Genomic DNA, 12,514 nt, shown 5'->3' on the forward strand with positions numbered 1-12,514 from the left:
TTTCTACTGCTTTCACCTGTATGGAAAAAAGATATAGTTCAGAGGACGTTAGGCACCATTACTCATCTGTTTTCATTTCCTCCTCATAGTCGAATACATGAAAGGAAATGAAAAATAACTATGAGAAAATGTACATTTAAAAAATATTCAGTTATGGGGGGATATATCTATATATAGCCTTAAAATCACAATGACAGTAGTTATTGTTGAAATGTTATCTGATAGTCATTGAATTGTTTGGGAAAAAAAGTTGGAAAACCATGGCTGACATTCCTACTGTTTTCCGAGACTGATGTTTATTTGAATTTAGCTTCGTTCCTAAAGATGGCTAAGAGTGTAAGGAACTTCAAAAGGGTATCATTATGTTTTAAAACTAGTTTTAAACCTCCTTTTAACACAATATAACTCTACGGACAGTCAGTCTTAAATTTCAATTGAATTGAACATTGAGGCTCAGCTTCAGTCTTCAAGTAATTTTTTCAGTCTTCAAGTAATTTGCAGGCACAAGTTGTTAAAAGCTTGTGATAGAAATACATATATGTAAATAGCTTTACAGATCAGTAAACCCAGTAATTTCAATGGGAATGTGTATGCCTGTGGTGTTATTCCCATGATTGTAGTATTTGATTTCTATAGTGTATGGATATATACATAAGTATGATTACTGAGTTTACACCTCTGACATAATTTGATGTTTGTATACATTTCATTTATAATAAACAGGCTCAGTTTGAAATGTAGCCCTCAGAGAATTTCTGTTGTTCAGAAATTAAACTTAGAGGATATGTGTGTTTTCTACATTGTATCCATTGTTATTAGAGTTGTGGATTGCCTTTGTTGTGAAGGTAAACTATTGTATAGATGAGTTGTCAAATTATAAAAATTATGGTCTCTCTTTTTTTCTTTCTCGGCTAGAAGTTAAATCATTGGAAGCTTTTTGTAGGATCTCAAAAGAAAAAAAAAAAAGAAAAAAAAAAGGTAGAGAGATTGTCACATTTCTAGGTAAGCAGCTGATTTCAAATGACATACTGTCAGTAAAATCTTCTTTTATTGGCTTTTAAAATCTTCCACAAGATTATTTCTGTTTGCTCCAATGGTTGGATATAGTTCTACACTCTAGACAAAAGTCATGAATAGCAAGTTAGATTTTTATTTGCATATCTCTATTGTTCTGTTGTGTTCAGTGATAAATGCTCTCAGTGATGAATTGATTTGAACTTCATGTCGTTTAGATTTGGTGTCACAAGGTCTTATCTTAAATTTAGTGCCATTTATGGAAGCTTGAATATATTTTTCAAAGGGAACAGAACTGAGCCTATATTTCAGCCATGTGGACCTTTCCTTTCCATTCCTATCACTAAGCAATCTTAAATGAATGGAAGTAAAAGAAACCAGCAGAGATTTAAATATGGCCAGTTTGGGTACTGAATAAATAATTAAAAAGATAGCCATCTTGAACGCTGAAAACCTGAAGTACCTAGAAGTTAATACACTTGGAAAAAACCCTCTTATTGATAGCAATTTCTTTCACTTAGAAAGAATGTGCTTGTTCTAAATTCAGTTTTCTATAAAATAAGAGATTGGCTATATAACTATTTTTATTGAATGAAAGACAGTTGCTCAGGTCTTATGAACATGCACTAATTAAAAGAATATTTGTGAGATAAGAATATATTTTTTCTATTAGCAACTGAAAAAAAGAGATTGGCCTATATTGTGGCTTGAACATTCAGAGTCTAAAGACGTTGTTCCTGCCAGGGCACTTGACAATGAAGGTGTAGCTTTGAATGTGCTCATGGGGTTCGGTGTCTTTCTGTCTCTTTGACAGCTGTGATGACTCAGAATATTAACCAGATCACTTTTAAAAATCCCTTTAACTAAACAGCTGCAAACCAGATAGCTTTTCAGTTGTTTAGAATCTTTTTTTGTCATTCTCTTCTGTCTGTCTTTATGAAATTAAAAACTCCTAATTGTACTAAAACAGGCTATATAATAAAGCCAGTGCATGCAAGTTTTAGACAATTGTTTTAGCACTGTAATTTTTAAGCAGTTAATGAAAGTCATTGTTTCAGATCTAGTCATGTAAGTGTAAAATTATGAATGTCTGCCCTATTAATCAAGTTGCTTTTGAATTCTAAAGAGATTCTGAGGTAGGAGTTTACTCAGCGAGATATAATCGTTTTTGCAGCTCAATACAGAGTAGTCCCATTATTCATGTTTTCTTTTGAATAAGAACTCACACTGTAATTCTAAGCACTTGTGATAATTACAAGGGATATTTTTTTCTTTTTACTCTTTAAAATGCTTTTTTCCCCATTGGCATTATAACAGAAAATAGAATATTATGATCAGATTAAATTCTAGTCTGGGCACTTGCATTTTGCCTGGCAAATTTTACCCATTTTCTTCCTTGACTCTGGTGTTGTGCAGCTGTGTGTTGTTAAAGTGCTGTTGCATGTGCCCCAAGTTTTGTGCATTTCAGGGCTTATGAAAGATGACAGTTATGACTGTCCAACAAGGAATTTGTTTGCTGTACAGGTGATTTTATATATATTAAAAATAGGCTTAGTAACTACTTATCCGGATAAAGCCTGAGGCAATAAATAATTGAAGACATGAGAAGATTAAAAGGCCATTATGTATATATATATGTATACTTAATTAGAAATGCAAGTATCATTACATCCTTATAGAGATGGCTAAAATGAGACCTTTCTAACACTTGGTATTATCTAATCTCTTACATAAATACCTATTATGGCTGTGCCTATTCAGTTACGGTAATAAAAGGCTTAAGTCTTCTCTGGTGTTTCACTCTTCCTCCAAGGTGGCTGAACTCTGGAGCAATGCAGCAGGTTTGTCTAATGTGAAGGCAAACCCATGAGGAGCTGATTTGAATTTAAGCTTCTCTTTGCTGAATCTGTGTGATGGAGCCAAGGCTTAGTTTGTTTATGGCTTACAAAGACAGTATAGAGATACGGCTTCAGCTGCTACTTGGCTTCTTACTTGCTGTGTGACTGACTGTAAGCCAGATATTTTCCAAAGTAGTAAATTGGTTTGATCCCTCCAATTTTCTGATGTTTAACTGTAGGAAATGAGTGCCCTAAAAACTTTGAGTGTGGTTAAACACAAAGTGAATGGAGGGGACACTTTGGGTTTAGGACAGCAGACACCTTAGTTCAGTTAGTATCTTTTTATAGCTTGAAAGTTTTCTGAGCATCTGCAACCACCACATCACTTGTGAGAAATGTGAAGGGCATGTGAATGTAATATGGATGCCCAGCATTTCCTATTGGGAGCTACCAAAACCTATTGGTTCCTTTACCCTCAGATAGTCACCTCAAACATAATGAACCTTCCTTTGTAAATGCCTCTTTTCCAAATAGTCAGTAGAGACGTAGATATACCTGGATGTCTGTTCTTAAAATTCTGGATGTGTCTTCTCTCTCCATGTAGCATGGGAAATCAATGGCTATGTTAGCCAGGATGGATTTTTTAACTTTCTCTCTTCTACTCAGTTTTTGTATAGAATAAAAGCATCAATCCAAGTAGATTGGATATCAGACTGGACTTTTAGTTTAGGCTAGTTTAGTGTAATATGTGATAAATCTGCTTTTTGGCATCCCTCAGTTTTTTCCCCTCTTATTTGAAGGCAGGGTAAAGAGCAATGGAAGTAAGATATCCTGTCATCAGTAACTGGAGACTGATATCCAAAACAAGAAGCTACTGCTACAGGTAAACCATACCAGCTATTTTTCATTCACTGATACCACTCGGTGGTATGTGCTTTTGGGTTTAATAACATTTTTATTTGTCTCTGCATGATCTGGTTATCACTGAAATGCTACTAGGTGAGGAGATTAGACAGAGAAGTGTATTGTTGACATACAAGTAATTTATAATGTTTTAAAACACAAAGATAAATGGTGCTAATAGTTGCAGCCAGAATTCACTCAAACATGCCTGAAGGTTACTGATGATCCTGATGCTGTACTGTGTGACTTTTCATAAAGTTTGCAATGCAAAGTGGAAAAGCAACACCACCACGATGGTGAATGATTTCAGTAAGTGATTAGGGCCATGAGTACTTAACAATTGCTATCGTGGATTAGGCGGCACTTCAGAAGCTTGAGATAGTTGTCAATTTTGTGGGAATCTCGGCGGAGGCAATGCAGCAGGTTGTAAAAGGCAAAGAGTCTGGAGTCCTCATCAGCAAGTTGCAGGGATGGAAGGCCTTCCCACTGAGAGTAAACTTCATTTCCAATCTCACCAGGATGAACCTAAAGACACAGAATGATACTTTAGTAAATGATAGTGAATCTGACTGGATGCAGAACAGAGGATTTAACTTACTGTCTTTGAGGAATGTTAGTTTCTAGCATATGGCTTGTAAAGTGTTTCTGTTACGGTTCCCACTATTCTGTATAATGTTCTATATCTTCATGAAGATTTTCAATTAATTTGCCTTTTTGCCTTTTTTTTTTTTTCACTTTATTTCCCTAAAGTATATAAAAAGCTTAACTGTGTCAGTAGTGTTTTAAGAGAACTGGTGTGTTAACCAATGTCCAGTGGAAGCTGACTTTGCAGAGAAATCAAACCTTCCTTCATGCGTGGACTCAGCAGTGACATCTCTTTTTGGTTCTCTCCACCTTGGAATCTTTATTAGTGCTTGTTCCTAGAACCTCTTTGTGTGTATCTCCAGCTTTGTTTCGGACCATCTATTAAGTGATCTCTCTGATACAGGCAGCTTCAAGAACATGTTACCAGATGAATCTATCAGCAGTACATCTTCAGATGTACTATACCTCAGACTTCATTAAAAAAAAAAAAAAAAAAAAGCTGAGTGATACAGTGGCCTCTAACATTAGGAAGCTATATGTAGGAAGCTAGTAGTAAGCTAGTATTTGAGGTGAAGATTTTTTTAGGTCTTCTTGTTGGAAAGATACAATCATTAATTTTCCCTTATCACAGAAAGCTACCTTTCATAGGAGGATGGAAGTCTGTGCTTATTGGTGTTTGTGCATCTTCCGTATTTCCCACCAGTCGTACTTTGTAAAAACACATGGGAGAGTGTCTGTGGAGCCTCTATCACTCAGTTTAAGCAACAGGCAAAAAAAAGATCTACTATCGTTCAAAAGCGTGGTTTGACAGTAATGAATTTGCCAGTCTTGTTTTCAACCTCCTTCTGTAAATAATGTGAATGAGAAGGCAGTGACAGGGTAACTGCAGCAGTACCTGACTTCTGCTGTTATCTTGGATCCTTGCCTGCACCCTTTTTACACGTGGATATGGGATAGAGATGTATTTGATTACACTAATAAATGCATTTGTGGCCTGGATGGGCTAAGGTTTCTGAGTAAAGAGACACCTAACTGAAAGAGAGAGAGAGACCATGAGTGAGCCAATAGAAAGTGGTGGATACAGTGATGGTGGCACTTCTAATGCTGTTCAACTGTTCAGAGCCTAAGTAAAAGCCAGTAAAGTCAGAACCTCTCGTTAACATCTAGCTTACTGACAGAATGATATATTCAGGGACTAACAGAGGCCCCTTTAAAAATAAACAAGCTAGAGCTGATTTTATTCAGGAAAGCTTTCAATCAGTTACTGATAACACGGGGTATTTGAGTATGGGTTTTGTCAGACAACAGCCTCATTGTCTAACCTTACCAAGTGTAGGAGGAACCAAGTCAGAGCCAGAGTTCAGAGGAACCAGTATGGTGTGAAAAGAGAAATGAAAGATAGCAGGATTATTTTGCTGTATGCTACATCTTTGCAATAGCCCAGACTTCCAGAACAGTTTTAAACACAGTATCTATTTCTGAAAACTATACACCATAGCTATATTTATATAGATGTATGTAAATATGCTAGAACATACATATAAATACGTGCATGTGAAAAAACACAGACACATTCTTAAAAAATCAGTATTGTAAATTCAAAATACTCAAAGATAGAATGATGATTACCAGTCCTGAGGATTGCACCTTCTTTTGAAGCAGGACTGGGAGTATACTGGATTATGCTATGCCAGTCGCATCAGGATTGCCTCTTTAGAAATTGCAAGATAGCAGAAGAAGAGAAAGCTGAAAGAAGAAAGTTGAAGAGTTCTCAGATTCAGCTATCTTGGCTCCTTTTTCTTCCTTCACATCTCCTGTTTCCTTTCTTGTTCCAGGTAGGGAAGGTTTACCACTGGATGTGTCTTCCTTACAGCAATAGCCTGGAAGGATGTTAAGGATCTGATACTTACCCGCCCAACTATTTTCTCCATTCCTTCTAGAAGCCGCTTATTTTGTTCTTCAATCTCTACAGCCTTCCAGAGGATGGTATCTGGAGCTTCTTTGATTCGTTGTACTTCAGAGGCCAGATGGATCAGGGGATCATTCCAGGAGCGCAGCACTCCCAGTATTAAGTTCAGTAGGTCTTCATGCTGCTCACCCACATTAAGAAAAGGCAGTTAAAATAAGAAGGCTAAATGCTGGCAGTATTAGGAGGCATTTAGAGCAATGTCCTCAGACATCGTGATTTGGGAACTTATTCCAGGATTTACCACTGTATGTGTCCTATAGCCCTGCCTTACATATCTCTGTGCAATTGCATTTTTGAAGTTTTTGTTGTCATCATGTTTTATGATATTATCACAAGTAGTTACAGTATTGTAATGGAAAATATCATTAAACCCTCTCCACATTAAAATCTAGCAAGCACAACTGTGTTTCATCTCTGTGAAAAGAACAGGACTCCTCTGATTTTTGATGAAAATTTTAAAATCTGATTACTTTTTTTAAAAAAAAAAGTTTAGTACTGAATGGAAGGTGAACATTATGGTAAACCACTAAATAGCTTTTATTGCCTCTACGTAACTCATCTGTCCTCCCCTTTGAACAGTGGTTCTTCTAGCAATAGCTCTTTGGTTTTAAAAATTGTGCTTTCTTGTGGTCAATAAAAATCCATAAAGCTTATGGTTATGGTAGTAGTCAACCATTTCTTCTTTGTTAGGTGCACTGGAACTGAACACAGCCAGAATAGTTATGTACCCAGGGCTGTGAATTCTATTGTTCCCAACAGAATTTCTGAATGACATACTGAGAAGATGACAATACTGGGATTGCAAGGATATCACCACCATGAAACCAGTAAAGAATTCTCCCTGGCACACCCTCATTCATACACCTGTGCTTATTTTTTTTCTTCAGAGTATTTTCAAATTGTATCTGTGAGTTTGAACAAGGCTACCTTTATCTTTCCCATAGGTTTATAATTATTAAATTGACATATGTAGCATTTCTCTTTACAAGTATTTTGCAGTATTTTGCACTCGGCTCTGTATTTTGATGACGGTGTGACCGCTTTTGTCTACTGGTAACAGCAAGAATATCTATTTAGCATTTGTTTAGTAATGTCACTGTTTTCAGTTACTGGAAAACTATTTATCTCTGCTTATATACAGTATTCACTATATAGCCAATGTATTTTTATGTTTGTTAATATAATAATTGTCTATAAGGTGCTTTAAGATAATGTTCAAAGATTGTAGTGTTCTCAGTACTGTACAAACATGGTAACTGACATTGCTCCATGAGGTTATATTGTAACTGGAAATAAGATGCAATGACTGAATGTAACATACAGGAAAAGGAAGGGAAGATGAAAGTTACTGGTACTTATATATTGTGTACAGTCTGTAACAGTAGCAGCAAATGTTAAACCAACTTTTCTTTGCTTTTTGGCACTTTCCTCTTACTGGCTTTTTGTTCTGATTGAGCTGATTTCCCTCTCTCTGTGTCTGCTGCCTCTTTGTTCCTTAACTTGCCCTCTTCGCCCTCTCCCCCACTCTATCTCACTCTGAATGACATTAGAAATGGGACTTACATGAATCTGCTGAGCTTGCTCCTTATCTTCAGGAGTAGTTAAGGAAGAAGTGTGGCAGCCATTAACAGCTTTTGTAATGAAACCCCGGCCCTGAGCATAGCGTTCATCCTGAAGACCAGCAAGGACAGGCATTATTGAGACAGAGAAGTAAGAAGAGCTTCAATTCAATCACTGTATTAACTAATTATTGTTCCGTTGCTTTTATCACTGTTTTTATGCTGTAAATGTCAAAAGGTTCTGGTGAGTCTTTAGAGTGAAACTGCCACCCAGCAAACACAGACTTGTCCCACAGATAAAGAATGATGGGAAAATGGTGTCTTTTAATAGAATTGTTGGGGATCTTAGCGATGGCCAGCACTAGACACAGATTTGGTCACCACTAGCATTGTCAGTGTCTGTGCAGCAGTCATATTTGTTTACTTCTTGAAAAATTTCATATGTTAACATGTGTTTGTGCTTAAAAAGTATTAAATTACATTTTTATATTTTCTTGCTCTCAGGAAAAGGCAGAGTACTTACAAATTCATTGAATATTTCTGAAGACAGGAAGTGGATGTAGTGTGAAAGTTTAACTGCTCGGTCAAAAAGTTCCCCAAGGGAAACTTGGCAATTGACAGATCCGTTGGGGCAGATTGGCAAGGAGGTCACTCCTTCCCTTGTCAGGAGCATGTTGGACACCAGAAGGACCACCAGCAACAAACCTGTTTGGGTTTAAAACAAAACAAAATGGCATGACATGGACTTGTATGTGCATTTAGAAGTAGCTGTCAGAGCCAGATACTGGGTAATTTTGTCTGTGATGTCACATGGCTCAGAGTACCCTCTGTACACTGAAAATCAGTGTAAGGAAGCACTGTAATTCTGTTATCCTTTCTCCCCTCCGTCATCCTCACTGTGTATCAGAGTCTGCTACAGAGTTTGAGGAATCAAGGTAACCTGTGTTGCAGCATACACTGTATTCTGAAGTCTCTTACTGTTGTGCCTGACTTTATTACCTAGTTATAAATGAAAGAAAAAAAATCAAACTTCTTCACAGTGTAAATATAGATACATAATTATATTTGCACAGACGTAGAAGTTTGAAGAATAGATTGGTCTTTTTTTTTTTTTTTTTTTTTTTTTACCTCCTCCTCTTCCTTTTCTTCTTTGCAAACATTTGGAGTTTAAATTAATTTTGTGGGAGGGTGATTAGGTCACTCTCTTAAGGTTTTGATTGCCCTGGGAGTTCCTTCATAAGATTTCCAGCAGCTGTGCTGCTTTGCTGTTTAGAGTTTAACCCTAGATTGTCTACCGCTAGAAAGAAATCAGAGAGAATTTTTGTCTTTTCTCCTGAGCTTCTGAAACTGATTTAGAGGACTTCTTATTATCTAAAACACAAAACTTCATACGTTTAAAACTTTTGATATTAACAGAGTAAAGTTTTCTATTCAGTGAAATAAAATAATGTACAGAAAAAACAATGGAAGAAAATCAAGAGCAAATATTTGGTAAATGAATGTACTTATTCAAAGAACACTGTTCTGTGCTCTAAGAGTTTTAGTTCTGGAAATTGGCCTGCTACCTGTATTGGTTCACTAGACTTATTTTAAGCACTAAATTAAAGTGTACTCTGTAAATCAGCAGAACTGTCCCTAATGTTATCATGTGATAACATTCTTTCTAGCTCTAAATTCAAGAAAAGTGCATTTACACAATATTGAAGTAAGCCTTCCTTCTCCCTCATGAACAAGCTGCAGTTAAGAAAGTACTCTGGAGAATAATTCTATGAATAAGAAAACCTGAGACTTGTTGGCTTAAAAGTCAAAGATGGTTATGAAAACATTCACTTCAAAAATTAGTACATGACTTCTAGACTTGTGGATAATGACTCTTGGTCATTGCCTTCTGAGTGGTGGTGTAGCAAAGCAGTCTGGATCCAGTCTTTTGTGTGCAGGTGTCACATCCCTCAAGCCAATTTTCTGTGACAATGATCAATGCAAAGGTAGTCTCGGGAGATAAAATACTGAATAAAAAAGGAATCAAGCTGCCTTCTAATTCCAAGCTTTGGACACTAAACGTTTGAGGTGGAGGCAGGTCTCACCATTACTGGAAGAAATGGCTGGAAGACCTGTTTGTAGAGCTGTTACATTTCAGTTACTTCCTAATTCAATCTAAATTTAAAGAAATATAAACTTTATCTGCAAGTGCATGGCAAAAGTCTTACCTTTCAGTGAATCCCCCTTGTTTCTCATGGTAGGGGTCCTGTGTGATGATTTGCCTTACCAGAAAGAAGCCTCAGTACTTGCTCTTATTCCCTGCACATGCCACTTTTATATGCACCATCTAGGGTCCAGTTTGCATACATTCAGCAGGTCGTGGAGTTTACCTCGATAATTACAAACATCAAATTGCCTTTCTTCCACATTCATATTCAATATTTTTGGGGTTTTTTTATTTTTAACTGTGAGAGGGAATTTCATTAACAAGTTCAGCTGCAGGATCCTAAGTATGGCTGGATGAAGAGAGTGCCAAAATTTTGCCCTGAATGAGGTGCAAATGCCAATGATCCTAGAAAGCTCCAGTTGTCAATTCTGAAACAGGTAACCTCAGTGTTCCTATTCTGCTGTCCCCCCTCCCCAAAACCATCTTCTCATCCTTCCTTGTTTCTTCAGCCATCCAATCTTGCTTGTGTTAAAATTCTGGCTATTTGTGTGAGGCAAAAAATATTTTGCAATGTCCACAGTGAGAGAAACAGCATAAATTGTATGGAAATTTATCCAGATAAAGGGAAAGGAAGCTCCTGAAAAGACAGGTCACTATCTGTAAAATTACAGATATGAAATTCTGGGTATATAGCTCCATAGAGTTAAAAAAGATATTACACAGGACAAATTATGATATAACTGATCCTCAGTCTGAGAGATGTTAGAGAAATGGGGCCAGTTCTTATGTTAAAAAAATAATAATTTGCAATAATCACAGAGGAAGAAGTTCTATGCTTACTATTCATTCACAAACATTTAATGAACAAGTCAACATTATTTAAAAAAATGAAACGTCTACAAAATCATGAGACTGTTTTGTATACTTGAAAACTCTCTACGTAAAAGACGGGCTTTTCCACCATAAACAAATCATATGCTGTCGTAATCAGTGGGATTTGTTTCTAGATCTGATGTGTCTGTGGTAATCCACAAACTAGGCTCAGCAGGTTGGCCCTGTTTTCTTGTTGTGTGAGGCTCATCTATATGGATATGTTAGCAAATGCGTAATCTCTCATCTGTTTCTCAGGTCCATTTACCCATGAAAATACTTTCCAAATTAGATTATTATAATGAATAAGGTATACAGTGTTAATGAATTTTCTTGCCTTTAGACAACTTGTTCTGTACTTGTGGAACAGGTATGTATGTAACCCTGAATCCATTATTTCATAACTATGTCATGATTCTTGAAGCAATGATAAACAAGGCAGAAGAAAGGTAGAGCATTTAGGGGGTAAACCATGGAAAGCATCCCTTGGGAAGCCATAAAAGGAGATGCTTCATCAATAAACCAGAACTGGTAGCAAGTAGTCTACATCTGCTAAGTTCTAGGATGATTGCTAGAACAGTTCTGCTTAGAGCCTGGATCTTTTCGGAAACTGAGGCCCTGCTCAGTAAATGAAGCAGTTGTTGCCTGCAGCAGGGAAAAGCGGCAATCTGAAAAAGGCAGTGAAATTAGAATAGGGCCACAGCCAGAACTGTAGAATGGATGGTAGAAAAACAGCTGTCATCTAACCCACAGACACATGGCTTATGATCTTGATGTAATGGTTTCATTTGAAAATCTTCCCCAATAAGTTTGCATCTGAGCTTGAAAAATCCTGGTATAACATTAGAAGAGCCCTGTGAATAAAAGGAGTGAGCACTTCTCAAGCCACCATTTGCTCTTTCCTTTACTAGTCTGCTTTTCTTGGCATTTTGCGGGGTTGATAGTGATGCCAAAATAAGGCATACAATTAATATTAGGAACTAGATAGCAGAGGAAGATATTCACAAGGGCAGCAGCTAAAGTCCCTAGGCTCCCTTTGCCATTAGTGGAGAGGGAAGTTTCTCTCAGGCCCCTGACAGCATCAGCTAAAGTCAGGATCCTCATACAACTTACCTTCAAGAAGAGCTTGTCTCTTGCTGTGTAAGGGTAGACAAGCAACTTAAATGTAGATCACAGGAAAGTGTTTTATTTGAAACCATTGCATGATGTTTTAATTAAAACATTCTACAACAAAATAATATACTTTTGCTTTTCTCTTGCACCTTTCATCCTGAAATCCTCAAATACTTTACAAGCATGAATGGATTGAAATTGTCAGCAATTAAGAATCACTCGCAGAAGGAGAGAAGCAGCTCTTTGTAAAGTAGATAAGTATAAATGTAAAGTCTTTTTATCAGGTGTGAGAACTGACGTAAAGGTTAAGATGTTTATTTGTGGCTACACAGGAAATCTTTGGGAAAAAAACTCCCAAAATTCCTGATTCCTAGACCTGCACTTTAAGTGAAGACCATGATTTCTTACTAGTACTAGAAAGAAAACAGAGGTGAGAGAAGAGAAAGGAGAGAAAAAGTTACAATAACCTGAAATAAATAGGTCCAAATATTAATTTTCTTCTATAAATTAGGAATTT

General features: G+C 36.7%; 1 protein-coding gene across 1 annotated transcript; it reads right to left on the reverse strand.

Annotated features, from left to right (window-relative positions):
- Window positions 1-4,088: 4,088 nt before the first annotated feature.
- PRL (prolactin) lies at window positions 4,089-10,103 on the reverse strand. The gene is made up of 5 exons (XM_074897909.1): window positions 10,076-10,103; window positions 8,392-8,573; window positions 7,873-7,980; window positions 6,251-6,430; window positions 4,089-4,280 (listed from the first exon to the last, which is right to left on the reverse strand). The coding sequence occupies exons 1-5, from the start codon at window positions 10,101-10,103 to the stop codon at window positions 4,089-4,091; spliced, it is 690 nt and encodes a 229-aa protein (XP_074754010.1).
- Between the last annotated feature and the right edge of the window lie 2,411 nt (window positions 10,104-12,514).

The sequence above is a fragment of the Athene noctua genome, chromosome 2 (assembly GCF_965140245.1).
Source record: "Athene noctua chromosome 2, bAthNoc1.hap1.1, whole genome shotgun sequence".
Lineage (NCBI taxonomy): Eukaryota > Metazoa > Chordata > Aves > Strigiformes > Strigidae > Athene > Athene noctua.